The sequence below is a fragment of the Amblyomma maculatum genome, chromosome 5, assembly GCF_055883805.1.
Source record: "Amblyomma maculatum isolate TAMU_Amacu chromosome 5, ASM5588380v1, whole genome shotgun sequence".
In the NCBI taxonomy this organism is placed as follows: domain Eukaryota; kingdom Metazoa; phylum Arthropoda; class Arachnida; order Ixodida; family Ixodidae; genus Amblyomma; species Amblyomma maculatum.
The window spans coordinates 116,419,533-116,434,526 of NC_139348.1; the positions used below are offsets into that span (position 1 = coordinate 116,419,533).

The window sequence follows — 14,994 nt, forward strand, 5'->3', positions numbered from 1 at the left end:
TTTACGCATCATTTCAAAGAAAACATGCAAACAAAAAGTTGGTGCATATGATTCTTTTTTTATTTATGCGGAACGTGAGATTGGGGCGAAGTTCAGGACAACGCCACTGCCGAAAGGCCTCTATCCCGGACTGTAGGATAATGGTATACATCACTAGCATAGATTATTCAAGTACATTTTACTGATACCACTGTATTCTCTGTGCACCATGCTAGCGCGAGGCGCACACATGTAAAGCGAACATCGCAGCGCCTCACGGAGCTTTTACTGGGTCTGGTCCTTCGTGGATTGCGTGTTTATGCTCTGCTGCAGACTATTATACTAATAATTCTCACCAACAATCAGTAACTATGTGCTTCGATTTAGCGCATTGCTGCACGGCATCCTCATCTGTAACGAGTGCACAGCTACCCTCATGTCATCCGAACGATACCATGCTCCCCTCGCGGTGGCTAGATGGTTACGGCACTCGCCCATTGACCCGAAGTACAGTTCGTGCCCGACCGCATTTCGATCGAGGCGAAACTCAAAACGCGCCGATGTGCTGTGCAATATTCCGAAGCCCTTCACTATACTCCCTCTATTTTCTTTTGAAGGTTTAGTTTATCACAAAAAAGAACGAGCATAAAAATAAAACAGCAGGGATCCAAAAAACTCTGTGTCCAAACAAATCTAAACTTAAACAGCCCAGCATAACTGTTTAATAAAGCCCATTAGAGCAGTAAGAACAAAGGACAGTGAACACATCAAGTAAACATATTTGTTTAAACATTACGAATGCATTACAAAGAAATAGAGAACACGAAAAATATATAGAAAGAAGTAAATCAAGTAGAATCATTGCCATCTCTAAATGCAAGAAACAGGGGAAACAGGTAAAAAACGGGGACACAGCACTTCTCACACACACGGAATGTTATCTTATTTTTTTTTTTACTTTTCTCAATTTTTATACACCAATATTAAACATCAGCAAACATTAGCTTTCCATTATGAGCAATTTGACTTTGAACAAGTCCCATCTTAAAAATGATTTCAATTCATTAATCAAAAGCACTAAAATTTCTTAATTAGCATCAAACATTTCCTTTTCGTTCTGAGCATTTTGACATGTTTCAACCCCTTTTTGCAATTCATTTCAAATAACCGATCAATTACATAATTTTTTAAATTACCATATGCAAGCAGTGATTTCATTCCGAGAATTTTGACACCTTTAAATCCCTTTTTTGTTTTCAATTATGTGATCCATTTCACATTCAAATGCTTCATTAGCATCATGCATTGCCTTTTCTCAGCATTTTGAACCATTGAACCCTTTTGCAATTGATTATGCTCTACATTTTCTTAATTAGCAGTCAAACATAGGCCTTCATTCTGACATATTTGAAGCACCCTTTTCCAATTGATCAATCACACTCTAAATTTAGCATCAAGCATTTTCATTCTCAGCACTTTTGACATTTTTAAATTCTCATTTTCCCCATTTTTCAATTAAATAATTTCAGTTTTATTAACTCTTCACACACCACACGATTTATTAACTCGTCATAATCACACACCAATCAATCACTAGAACCTCAAACTACAATTATACATTTTTTTTCTACACAGCGAATTATGACACGTGGCACCGACAACCGCAACTACCACTATGACACCAATGGCTTTTCGACTGAACGAGCTATAAAGCTATAGCTTAAAATTAAACTCCCTTTTATCCCTTCTCTCATGCCGTAATTGAGGATTAACCAATTAGTGATAAACAAAAACATGAGCACACTTAGCTCTTGTCGTCCAGTCGGCAGCTGGTAGCATCTGCATAGTAGTAGTATAAATATTTATTTGGAAAAAGGGTTGGTCGGGTCCTCAGTCCGGAACTCCGTTGGCTGATACCACTGCCTCAGCTGTCGCAAGCAAGGTCCTTTGTGTTGTAAGGTCGGAACTGGACAGAGCCACCTCCCGATCTAACCATGTTAGGTTTTCTTAGCAAGCCCATATCATATGGTATAGGTCTGCTTTCTGGCCGCAAAATGTGCATTCAGCCGAGAAAGTATCCGGACTAATTGCGTGCAGCTTAGCTGGGCTGTTGAAAGGACAATGTTTGTAACCACCTGAGATGACACCCCTCTGATTTATCGAGTCCTTTAGCAGGTGCTAGTAATGTTAGCCTTGCTAAGTGGGCGTGTTGCAGTATATCGAGGGATCCCAGAAGAGGAATGTTTGGGCTGCGGCATGTGCAAAGTCGTTTTCCTCTACCCCTTGATGACCAGGCACCCAACTCATATTACTCCTTTCTCTGAGGCATGGCATCTGGATAAAGAACAACTGCAAGAAGTATTTTGCGAATATATTCACAGCAGTTACAATCAGAAAGACTCAGAATTCATCTGAAACAAAGGAACTGCTGTTAGAGGAAGCCCTCAAAAAAAAAAAAAAGCTGCAAGCTCGCTTGGTGCACATTGTGTGCATAGCATGTACTGTACTTTTGCAAATGCTTTATTTTAATTGCAAGAAAAAATAATGTGATGCTTAAAGATGAAGTTGAAACTTGCAAACCCAATCATGCCATTGTTTTAAGACTGTAATCTGGAGTAGCACAATGCAACCTCGTTTTTAACTCATCATCAACCTCAAGACGGTATGTCGCCTCTTCAAACACATCACTTGTTGACACCTGCACAAAACAAAGTTAGGAAAGGTTAGGAAAGGATGTCAGAATAGTCGGTACAAGGACAGAACTAGGAGAAAGACAGCACATGCAGCACAGGTACTTGATATTCTGTTATGTTAATGCAGACATCTGGGTTGCTACCAAAATATTTTACTCGTAGGTGTATGCATTACAGCGCAGTTCGCTTGTGTCATGTCTGTGCAAAGTTGCCGTGGGTTGTCACTCCAACCATACCAGATGAAGCTCAAAGAACCAGGTTATGAAGAAACTAATGCTACTATATTCACAGTTGTAATGTCTATTCTGACACCTCGAACTGCATGTGATATCGACAGCTCTTGGAAAAAGTATGCAGTAATTATACTCAATAAGCAAATGTTCTGACTTACCAGAGTGAATCCTATTTTTTCAAACAGTCTTCTGCTGACTGTGTTGCTCAATTTGATTTTGGCCAAAAAAGCCTCAACACAAAGCTTTTCAACTCCTGCAATAGTCGAGCGGCACACATAAAAACTGTGAAGCACTCATGTGCTAAAATCTGCAGAACACTTTCATATGCAAGACAGAAATGAGTGCTGTCAAGAGACAGTTATATTTCTGCACAACTACTACCAAAAACATTTTTCTATATGTTTTAAGCTGCCCTAAACAATCTATCACACTGTTTCCTGAAATGTTAAGGTTTCTTCCCTTCATTTTGCTATTGCAGTAGCAGTAGTTCCTGTGTAGTATATGCGTTTCCAAAATTAATTTTATACACAACTGGGCAACTGTTTGTACAGCAATTTCATCACTTCTGCCAGGAAGTCTTGACCCAAGCCCTTAGAGTGGTCATCACATCTACATGAACCATTGTAACTGTCACAAAACAGCGATTTCAGGCTGACCCTAAGCCTCAAGAAAACAAAAATGTTGGCAAGAACCCTGTCCCGACTGTGCAGATGGTGGTGAAGCATTGCAACAACATTGTTACCCAGAAATTCCCTCCTTTGCAGCTGTGTCAACAGGCATGTTATCTTGGTTGAGAAGCTGCAAGTCTGTAATCTAGGGACAGATGCATGCAACTTTTTTTTTGCTCAAGCAATGACGCCTTTGCGTGAGCAATTCTGCAATGTGTGTCCAAAATGTATAGCCTCCTTGCACATCTTTTCTTTTTAATCAAAGACAATGAGTATGGATTTCAAACTTGATATCTTCGTTCACACTATTTTTGAGTGCAGTGGCATGAAAAGTGTAAGAGTGCAGTCTTATCTCAGGTTACCAGTAGCTTCTGAAAATCAAGCTTGCTTATAATGCAACTCATAAGTTTGTAACGAACTGACTCACTGTTGGCTCATTAGGCAAATGATCTGGAACAAATTTTACACAAATTCTTTCCCCATTGAAACCTTCTGTGACAGCATGATGCATGCACATCTGATTTCAACAGTTCCACTACAACTATGATTAACCTCAATTCACTGATGGTCACACTACTAATGTATTCACCTGTTGTCAGATATGACTTAAAAATGCAGTGGCAAATACCCTTCTAAAAGAGGCCCTCAGGCCAGTTTTTATGTGGTTGATGCCATTGGATGAAGACCTTTTGGAGGGCATCCGCTGCTGCTTTATACTTTTTTGAGTTGTGTTCGAGTACAGTCACGCTTGTTTTAGGACTGATTCTGTACATAATGATGTACTTCAGCTCACGAAATCATATTCCAACATCTTTACGCAAGATCTTCGAGAAGCATTAAACGGACAGTTTATGAAGGCCTGCACACTTGGTACAGTCACTTGCTCACTATACGTCGTCAAGACCACTCAATTCGAGACTCAGAGTTGCAGGAATAGTCGGGTTTGCTAAGCCAATATTTATATCCAACAGAGTAAAGCACCTATGCTAAATATGGTTCAGTCACAAACTGCACCAGGCATTTAACGTTCCCAGCACGGATCTACCGTACAGTCACGAATGACCCATGCGATCACTCACCGTATCTCATCATCAGCAGAATCGCTTCTTTTCCACGACCTTTCTGGCGCTGTGACGACTCTGAGGGGAGTAAGAAAGACAATTTCATCTGCTTTTGCTCTACAGTCAAATCTACAGATGCCACATACCTGCGATCATAACCTCTATCTCTGCATCTCGAACACGGTCTTGATCGTTGAAGAACAAGTTGACGTCACCAATCATAGCCGCTAAACAAAAGAAAAAAAAAAAAAAAAAGGTTCGGCTGCACACCTCGACAAAGGCCGCTCCCGAACCGCTTTCTTTATACTTTCTTACAAACCCACTTCATCCTGGCTGCTTTCGTAAACTTGTCGGTCCAAAATGATGAACGTACACTCTGGAATTGAGGCGTTACAGAGCTTACGACCGGCACGCATGTTGCTGCTGCAGAAATCACTGAATCTCGTTACTTACTGTCTTCGTCTTCTAACCACGACTTTTGCATCTCGTACTCCTGATCCAATGTCAAAGGTTCGGATGCAGTCATGGCTTGCAGGTACGGGTCCTTCATCCATTCGTGATACCTGCGCCAGTGGAATGATACGACTCTCAAAAGGTTTTTTGCCTATGTACGGGGTATTACAGCAACTTTCAGTACGTACTTCTTTACGTGATGTTCTTTGTAGGGGACAAGAACTACGTTTTGAGACGAAATTAGAGTCTTTGAGTTGATCCTCATGATTGTTTACGTTTTGAACGCGATTTCGCGCACAGAGTTTCAGCGCAATGTTGATGTCGAGCATATGGAAAAGCACCGGTGACAGCGGTGTTAGGAGTATATTAACTGTTAACTCTGTAAAACTAGAAGCTATGATGACATAAAATACATAAAACATTTATATCTAACAGATGAATAAATTTATTTGAAAACTTTAGAAGTAACTTTTCCTTTTGTCGCACGTTACACGCCACTTTGCTCAAGTGGCGCGTTTTGTTTACATCACGTGGTTTCCTTCCCGCCTCATCGTTTTGTGGCGTACGTTTCGGATTCCCGACCTGGAGACTCACTAATGTCTAGCCAAACTTGCTGAAAAATGGAGCATGAATTACCTAGTTAGCAAAATGTTCAGCTAACATCAAGCGAGCGTTAACAGCCCATAGTTTCAGCTGCTCAGAAAGTTGCGATGTTACCGAGGAATTCGTTGTTGAAGTGCTAGTTCTTGACAGTTCTTGAGGTGCAGCCTCTTTGAGAAGCACATACACACAAAAAAGTATGTCGGAACAAATTCGTGAAGCCCTTCTAAAGTTGGACGCTTCCGAGAGGCCCGATGAAGCGTTCACTTTAGTTGACGAAATTGACCGCACCTGTCAAGACCAAGTTTTTTCGGATAAGGACGAAGGTCTGAACGCAGTTCGCATCGCTCGCCTCTGTCCTTTGCATGTGTCTCCGTACTGCACACTGCCATAAATTCCTTTATTAATGTTTTTGAAACGCAGGTTACATAACTACTCTGCTTGTTAGCGACGAAAAAAGTCTTATCGCCTTCTTGAAACGAACTGTCGTCAGCGAACAGGTGGGTCTATCAGCTCGCTTTTGGCCATCATTGCGCTCACGCTGGTGTTCAGTAGCAACCCTCTGAAGTTTCCTTGAATTTTCGACACATTTGCCATCCTTCAGCTGAAACGTAATTCTCCATTAAATGCGGAATCTCGATTAGTTGCATAAAATACTGCTTATGAATCACTTAAAGAGCACGTTATTTCAAGGCGAAACCGCCGGCTCACGCTCGGGGTGCGATGAATTAAGCAATGCAGTAACTCATTCGGTCATGCTATTTCCATTGATGGGGTAATCTCTTCAATAGCCCTAATTTAGTTTGGCTGTTGCCTAAATGAAGTTGACTCAGTATTGAAAATGAAGGCATCTGTGCAGCTGTTTACATTTGTAAGCTATGTCTACACCATGCAACTTTACATTCCAGCTGAAAGATGCCAAAGCAAAAGGCCTTCAGGTTCTTACTGGCTGGTTTGAAAAAGTGCCATCGCAACGACTTGTCCATCATGCTGCAGTTGTCAAGGTAAGGTTCGCTGTTGAGATGGGGGTGGACTACTGCTCATTTTATATCAGACGTAATATTTGAGATAATATGTACAGTGCTTTAGTCAGCAAAAGGCATTCTAAATCATTTTAGACGCTAGGGGCTCACAGTATTATGCATCCTTTTGTGCCCCCCCCCCCCCCCCCCCCTTCTTTTGTCTGTGGCACCGTATTATCTGTTCTCCGAACCCATTAACATCACTTGATAATTTAAGTGCTCAATACTAGTGCACTGATGTGTTCGTATCCTGTTTCATGTTAGGGCCGTAATTTAATCTTTAATTAGCCCCATGCAGTTGCCATCATCGTCACAATGTCACTCTCTACGATGCACACAGGATGTCAGCACCCAGCTGGTGTTTCGTGACAAGGCATCCAAGGTGCGGTGTGCAGCCCTCGTCCTGTTGTCAAAGGTCAGGTCGCATGTATTCTGTTTTGCTTCACTGTTATAAAACTTGACTGTCTTGAGTTATTGTAGCAGTCCTGCAATAATATACAGAGCCTCATAATTCGCGTGACCTCTTTGTCTTCACTAGGTCTTGGAGTCCTGTCAAGGTTCACAAGTCACTGAGCAGTTTGATATCCCAAACCTACTGGAGCGATTTTTCATGCTGTTGTCACAACCATCGAAGATGACTCCCACAGGTTTGAGCCTGCTACCCCTTATTGCACTCCTCGTTTAAATAGTTCTTTGTTGCTTGCTCTATACTTGGGTTCTCTAAAGCCTCAGGCAACTTTGGTGACCTTCAGAAAGAGTTCAGGAACCTCCCTTGTTTTTCTCCTGTTCCGTCTTGTTAACGGGCTCAGCTGTAGAAAAACAAGCTTGCAGAATCTCTCTATTATTTAAATAATTATTGATTGCCTGTGAAACATTCTGCTATGAGTAATCAGACTTGGTGGGAATGCAAAGGTGAGGGTGGGGGCATACGTGCATTTAGGGGCTCTGGGTGTCAGAAAGCACTCAAAGCGACCCAGTTTAAAGGAAGAGCAACAGGTGATAATAGTGATAGCACATTAATTACAAGGCCATCCATTCCTTGTCATGCTTGCCGTTGAGCATGCGTCAGAGGTGCAAAATCAACTCGACGCCATGCAGTTCAGGTTGGAGAAGAGCTATTTTCCTGATTGCTTAAGGTGCGGTTATACTCCGACATTTCTGGCGAGCAGGCGCGCACCGGCTTAAATCGGATACGTCACATTAACGACGTCGCGGCAGGCGCAAGGTCGGTCCCCTACAGTGCAACCGACTCCAACGCGGCAGAGTGTTCGCAGCTATAGCAATGCATCCGCAGAAGCGCAAAGCGTCCAGCCTGCCGCCTCTCGAGAAACTTGCGAAGCAACCTCCTTTCTACTAATGACGATTCCTCTCTCACGTGCAACCGCGCTCCTCCTAGCCCTCTCGCAGCCAATTCCAGCAGTTCAAGGTTGCCACCGTATTCCTTCTTTAGATGGCGTGGACATATCCAGCAACAAGAAACATAATTCTTGCTTTATTGCTGCACCGTCTACGTTGAAAAAGGAAGAGATCTGTCTGTGTAATACCGCTGTCACACGGGCATTTCGAAGGCCCTCGAACCGACTTCCTATCGACTCGAAGGCCTTCGAAAGCTGCCACACGGGCGTTTTCAATGGCCATTGAGTCGATAGTCTATCGAGTCAACGGAACAGCTGAGAACTCTCTCGAGATCTCGAAGGCCTTCGAACGTCGCGCAAGGTTGCTAGCTTTGACCCGAGGAGTGTCAGGCACACATGTGCACAGCGTGTTTACGATACAAAAACGTGAACAAGCGTTATTATTTTATATCTTTAATTTACGCGGTAAAATATTAATACCCGTAATAATTTTAAAATAGTATCGCTCTTTTTTTAGGCGTCTTATTTATGTACTCTTCTCTACTGCTGTAGCATATGCGTCGCCGAGAAAAACAAACACAATGAAAAGTACAGTCGTATGAATGCCAACGCGTTAAAAAAAAAAAAGTCCTTGAATAACAACTAAACACGTGCAGTTACTAAAAAAAGGTAACAGTTATATTTTATTTTGCATTTATAGAGAGATTTTAGTTCTTTAAGCAGAACCGAAAGCAACGATAGTGGCACCATAAAAGTTTGGCGCCAAACACCAGAACTATTTCAATAGCCTTCGAGTTTTGCCGTGTAGCAGTGGCACAACTCCTTCGAGTTCGATCGCGATTGAAAATCTCGAAGGCTATCAACTCAATCGCCTTTGAAAATGACCGTGTGACTGGGGTATAAGAGAGATCTTTGACAGGCATCCCGAGTATGGGGAACACCACCACCTGGTACAGGAGCTGCAGCAGAGTGATCCAGAATACCATTTCAAGTATTTCAGGTAAATGATAGCGAAGTATACCTGTGTGGCTTCCCCGATTATGTAGCTCGAGTACGTGCTGAAGTGTGCTGTGCTGGATTTATTGAATGCAGGATGACAAAGGCATCTTTTGATGAGCTGTTGAGCCTCGTATATGAGAGGCTCATACACCCATCAACTGATAGGAGGCCTATTTCTCCGGGAGAAAGGCTTGCGGTGACACAAAGGTAACTATATATGCCGTTTATATTTTTTCTAGAAATTATCCAATGCGGTGATGTGCATGCTTAATGTAGTGTTACTAACAAATTATTTTTTCTCGCGCATGCTTCAGAACTTGTGTCATATAATTTTTAATGTATTGCGTAATTTTATTTTTATTCGCAATCTTCAGCATACTTGTAACAAGCTACACCACAAGGCTTCTGAGCTATTTGGAGAAGCCAACCTTTCAACACTGTTGAAGTCATAGCGGAAAAGTGCGGTGGTCATTGAGAAAGGAAATGCTGCTAGAGCTGCATGCTGTAGAGAATTAAAAATGATACGGATAGGCATGTGACTCTAAAAACACGATTAGCACTGGCGGCCGATACTTGGGTGGAAAAGTGACTTGACCATGCTCTATTTCGTTGCTCGCAAAGGGCTGGCTGTAAAATATGCCTTTTGCCCTTTTTTTTTTCCATGGCCTAGATTCAGAACTTTATTTAGTCATTCAAATTTGAGAAGGTTTTAACCTCCGCAGCTTCGAGCTGGCCAAAATTTCTTGGGACCTGATGACTGCCTGGGCTTGATTGATAACTTGTTTTTGTTTATCTGAGTTCAAGCTGAGCATTGGAGTCTCCCATGTTTCTTCATTTCTAATGCTCTCTGAATCCTTTTCCCAAATGTGTGCATGTCCATATCATGTGAATCATGTCTGCATTTTACTTGCAATGTTTGCATTTTTTACCGTTTTACCCTAGGCATGGTAGCCCCGGATACCATTTGCAGATTTGAGTATGTTTGTGTCTGTGACTGCCTCCAAATTACTTCCTAATTTTTGCTGAGCTTGCGATCAACTTCCAGATATAGCTTCCAGCTTAGTTTATAGTGTTGGACTATTTTATTGTATTCAAGCAACCAGTCTTTGTTCGAGTTGTGGGGATGGGAGGGGGGAGGGGAGATTGCTCGGAAAGCGAGACCTCGAACCAGTTCCTTTGTCCCCTCATTAACAATAATCTGACCCTCGATTTGGTTTTTCTCCATGATTTTTACTCTTTGAGTCGCATACTTTGACCTTTGCATGTTTTGAGGTTAAAAAAAATTTTTTTTTCTTCTATTCAAAGTCCATATTTTTCAAAGTTCAACTTCCACATCTTTTCTGCATGCTATGAACATGTAACGGTCCTTTGCTTGTATGTGAAACATGATGCATGTGTTTTTTATTCTTAAACTAATGTTTGCAGCTATAAATTTGTGTAATTAATACTGGAACATTATTACAAAACAGTGATTCTCTTCATATATTTTTTTGCAGATACTTGGCCACAGGGGAGTCAATTCAAGATATCTCCACGAGCTACCAATATCTCCACAAAGCCGATTGTGCTTGGACGTCCAAGTCTGAAAAGATGGGAAAAAATAAGAGAAGGGATGGAAGTACAGTAGAATTTCCCAAATGCTGTTGGAAGTACGGCAAGCATTTCGCCATCAAATGCCCCTACAATAGTGCCTCCGAATACTTCAATTACAATTCCACTCTCTTGTGTTGCTAGCCATTGCAGATGGCAATTATTGGCTTATTATGGTGGACATTGGCTCTCAGGGACAGCTTTTAGATGGTTCTGCTTTCAAAGACAGCATCCTGAAGACTCATTTTCTGGAGGGAACTTTGGCAGTTCCTTCCATAGTGAATAGGTGGCCAGCTTGTTTTCTTGGTGACGCTGTGTTTTCATTCCAAACATACCTAATGTGTCCATACCCAGGGAGGAAGCTTGATGAAAGAAAGACATTTTTCAACTATTGCCTTTCCAGGGCGCGCAGATGTGTTGAAAATGCTTTCGGCACTTTAGTTTCAAGATGGTGGGTGTTCCCTGGAACATTGGAAGGCGAGCCAGAGCTCCTCACTGACGTGATAGAGGCGGTTGCGTGCTTTCATGCCATCTTCATGGCTGATGATGCATACTGCCCAGATGATTACAGCAACCTGTCATGTGAGGAGGTCGTGAAGGATGGAGAGTGGAGGCGCATGGTTACCCAAGTTGGCACCATTGCACCGCCATCAAACCACTGCCAAGGCAATGAATGAGCTATGAAATTGTGGATTATTTCATGTCTGCAGAAGGCTCATTGCCATGGCAACTGAGTGCTGTCAGGCGGAACTAAAGCAATATTGCTGCTAATAGCTACATGCGAGTGCTTTTCTTTCTTGATCGTGCTCTCTTCTCATTGGGTTTTCTTATCGGACTTAAGGGAACTCATTTTATGCATTAACTAATCATACTTTTGAATAGGGAACTATCAGCGAGAAGGCTTAAGGCAGTTTGCAATGATGTAAACACCACGCCCAAAAACAAAATAACACACTAAATTGGTAAAATAAGACAGAATACTTATGGCTCCTGCTTTGTGTATTATTCCTTTTCATCCTTTCTAGGCATTCATGATGTTGAATGCACTTGAAACATGATGTTGTGTTCTTATTTAATTATGTGTTAATTCCTGATATATTTCCATGTAATCACATTTTCAGCATTGTATAATGGTTTGTTTGATTTTAAGTTGCTTATTCTTGCTATCCATTGTAGATCTTTATTTTCTTTTACTCTTATGTTCAATAATTTCATGTGAATCCTACTCACAAAAGTTATTTTACTAATTAGATAAATTAGCCCAACTGCTTTTTTTGTGAGCTCATTAGGCTGCATGGTCACATAATGAACAGCTGGGGTCTTCATATAGTAAGCCTGGACTTTTATGAATTTTTTGTTTAATCAGGATGCTAAAATTACACTTAGATGAAATCAGCCATGCATTTTCCTTTCAGTTTTTTTACCAAGATTTATGTTCCACCATGACCTTGCATTCATTTTGATTTCTTAATCCTTTGTTGATTCACCTTTCACCGTGCCGAGTGTATTTTTTACCTCAAAGTGGAGCCTTATATGAAACTCTTCGTACTCAAGGAGCAAACTTTGGCTGCTCTTAGCTGTAGAATGAGCCAGAAGTATGCCATAGTTTATGTGTGAGTCAGGAGAAATTAATGCAATTGTTTTTTTTTTTAATTTCAATCTCATTTTCATATGCACTGTACAGTACAGTTTGTTCTGTGACAACATTGCTTGCAAGCTATATGCTGTATCGTGTTGATGCTCAAACAGTTGCCATAAATGATCTGCCTTTGAATAAAATTATTGCAGTCTCACCTGACTGGATGTGGGTTTTCATGCCTTGGCATCATTACATACATTCATTACAACAAAATTACAAAAATCTATAGCATTACCTTCAATCAGCCACCCCTCAATAAAGCTTTAGCTTTCTCCAAAATAACTTGTTCTTGTTCACAATGGAGGACTCTCTTGTACTAACTAATATTAAACTGCCCACAACCCTCATAGATGTTGAAAGAAATAATCTGTGAAATATGCCACTCAGCATCAGTCTGAGGCCCGCTGCATGGAAAGTTTGTGGCGACAGGATTGCAGGTGCCTGGGATGGTCTCGGACCCAGTGGCCAACACTCACTGGCGCTGGTGCCAGTTCATGTCATTCTCGAGAATCTGTGTCATGTTAGCATGTGACATTTAGTGCTTTATTTAGCCAAGATCTAATATCGCAGTACATGTAATTGTTTGTACACTCATCACAAGCTTGAACTTGAGAAATAAATTCTGTAATGCTAGAGCATTAAAAAGTGTTAGGAAAATGCAAAAAGAAGTAACAAGATAGAAAAAAATGGAAGCAACAAAGGTGCATAAAACAAATACTGTAAACAGAACACTGTTTTTTTGGTAGAAAATACAGACGCACACATAATGGAGAAAGTTTGCAAGACGAACATCCTACCAAGGTAGCCAAGGCAAGAGGCATTTAAAATGTCTGAGGAGGCCTCGCCACTCGGCGACAAACATTGTACTCTCAGTGCTTACAAAACCCTTGAACAAACGACTATAGAATATACAGTGTGCATTTTATTACTGGTGCAGGAAACAAAGTAATGAAATAATGCGATCAGGGCATTATATAAACTCGGCTGCTGCAGCTAAGCGTGCAGGATTGAATCCCGGCCGCCGCTTTTCGATGGAGGCGAGAAGCAAGGTGCCCGCGTGCTGTACAATGTCACTGCACATTGAGTAACCCCAGGCGGTCGAAATTTCTGTAGCCCTCCACTGCAGTGCTCATCATAGCCCGAGTCGCTTTGGGATGCTAAACACCATAAACCATAACTATAGTCACATTCACAATATGCTTTGCTCGAGATCATGTTCCCATCGATGACCCATAACTGGAAATAAATAATTATGCAGGAGACACTTGTTTCTAAAATGTCACAATGCTACTTTACAGAATGCATTTCTTGCACTCCTGAAAAAACTAATCTCATCATCACTAAAAAACATCTGCTGCAGCAGTGATATGACATACCAGTGCCCACAAGCTTAGCATGAATGCTTGAGAGCATGGTTTAAACTAACATTGCCCCTAAAGAGTGTTGATCACTCGGTCTGAAGCCCACTGCACAGCATATTTGGGGCGAATGAAATCAGCAGCTGTTTTTTTTAGTTATCCTGGCATCGCCTCGAGCCCCACGACTAACACTCCCCAGCACTGGTGTCAGTTCAGGCCACATTATTGAGCATCTGTGCTTCTTTATTATTTTATCGAAACAAGATCCAATATCACAGCATGCATATTTCTTTGTAAGGCAAAACAGCAATTTCAAACAGGCAAATAAAATAAATATTTGCACTTTTTGAATCTGTCATGCTCAAAATGTCCCTCAGAATCACAGATTGTCAAAGTTGCAAGAGCCCTGCACTATGGCATCTCTTATAGTCCAAGTTACTTTGAGATTTTAAGCTTTATAAACTTCAGTTCGTGAAATTTGCTGTGAATGTCAAAAGAAGCCTTGTTAATGAAAATGAAAACTACTCTCAAAACAATGGTTGTTTGCATGTCATGTTGACAGGTTTCCTTAAGTTGAGATCTCATCCTCTGTTCTGATTGTATTTTGTCATTTTGTGCGTATGACTACAGTTAAACATTTGTTGAGCTTGACCGGGAATTCATTTCAGTTGCAAGCAAATCGTGTACGCTTTTAAGGGACACACAAGTTGAAAAACTGCATTTTTTTTTTTTTTTTGAAAAGTCGAGTTTAGGTATTTGAATGGTTTGAGAAGGCTTGATCATGCCAGTTTCATGTAAAAAGAAAATTGGAGGCAGAAGTGATTGGGATACGATGAAAAACACTCATTTAACTGACGGCTGCTATGAGAGGTGGAGCTCCGATCCACTCTAAAGTGCTTCATATGTTAAATCATGACGTCACCTGGGATGAGGCTTGTACAAGCTGGTAGGTCTATGCTTTTCCTCTCCAGACCCAGCTTCTTTGGTCCAAACTTTCAGGAAGTAGTAATAATAAACAAACAAACAAATTAAGTTATATATTTGATACAATTCTTATTCTTTTGTCATTAACATTAGGCACCTATGGTAAGGCTTAATAACCTAGCATTAATAATAAGAAAACAAAGTCTTCAAACCAATAATAGAAGCAAATGCTAGGGGTGCAGCTGTAATCCTGGAGTAGATGAATAGTGTGACACTTTCTTTACGTGGTGAAAAGAAAGCTGCATGCTTCCTCTCGTGCATGCCCATTTATTTTTGTGTGTCATAAAAAGTGTAATAAAGTTCCATGCCATTTGGACCGTATTTCGATGGAGGTGAAATGCAAATGTGCCCGTGTGCGGT

At 41.2% G+C, this 14,994-nt stretch overlaps 2 protein-coding genes across 3 annotated transcripts in view; one reads left to right on the top strand and one right to left on the bottom strand.

The window, feature by feature from the left end:
* Nucleotides 1–2,478: 2,478 nt before the first annotated feature.
* Mnat9 (microtubule-associated Nat9) lies at nucleotides 2,479–5,425 on the bottom strand. 2 transcript variants are annotated; one of them, XM_084604154.1, is made up of 7 exons: nucleotides 5,276–5,425; nucleotides 5,088–5,197; nucleotides 4,954–5,010; nucleotides 4,781–4,861; nucleotides 4,653–4,712; nucleotides 3,064–3,158; nucleotides 2,479–2,677 (listed from the first exon to the last, which is right to left on the bottom strand). In XM_084604154.1, exons 1-7 carry the CDS (start codon nucleotides 5,350–5,352, stop codon nucleotides 2,564–2,566), a joined length of 594 nt encoding a protein of 197 aa, XP_084460280.1. In that variant the 5' UTR covers nucleotides 5,353–5,425; the 3' UTR covers nucleotides 2,479–2,563. The 2 variants fall into 2 exon arrangements, with proteins under 2 accessions (XP_084460280.1, XP_084460279.1); XM_084604153.1 differs by having other exon boundaries at nucleotides 5,088–5,221; nucleotides 5,276–5,419.
* Nucleotides 5,426–5,607: 182 nt separating this feature from the next.
* The window catches only part of LOC146189297 (DNA-dependent protein kinase catalytic subunit-like), a 143,676-nt gene continuing 134,289 nt past the window's right edge, over nucleotides 5,608–14,994 (top strand). The window contains exons 1-5 of the mRNA XM_084604157.1: nucleotides 5,608–6,013; nucleotides 6,111–6,187; nucleotides 6,596–6,691; nucleotides 7,050–7,124; nucleotides 7,248–7,356. Coding sequence (XP_084460283.1) covers nucleotides 5,887–6,013; nucleotides 6,111–6,187; nucleotides 6,596–6,691; nucleotides 7,050–7,124; nucleotides 7,248–7,356 — 484 coding nt within the window. The 5' untranslated portion in view covers nucleotides 5,608–5,886. The remainder of the gene's footprint in view (nucleotides 6,014–6,110; nucleotides 6,188–6,595; nucleotides 6,692–7,049; nucleotides 7,125–7,247; nucleotides 7,357–14,994) is intronic.

Coding starts and splice junctions, on each gene's coding strand:
- Mnat9 (XM_084604153.1), bottom strand. CDS start 5,352: ATGAGGATCAACTCAAAGACTCTAATTTCGTCTCAAAACGTAGTTCTT. Junction 3,159..4,652: donor TCTGCTGATGATGAGATACG/GTGAGTGATCGC, acceptor CGACTATTGCAG/GAGTTGAAAAGCTTTGTGTT. Junction 2,678..3,063: donor AAAAAATAGGATTCACTCTG/GTAAGTCAGAAC, acceptor TGTTTTGTGCAG/GTGTCAACAAGTGATGTGTT.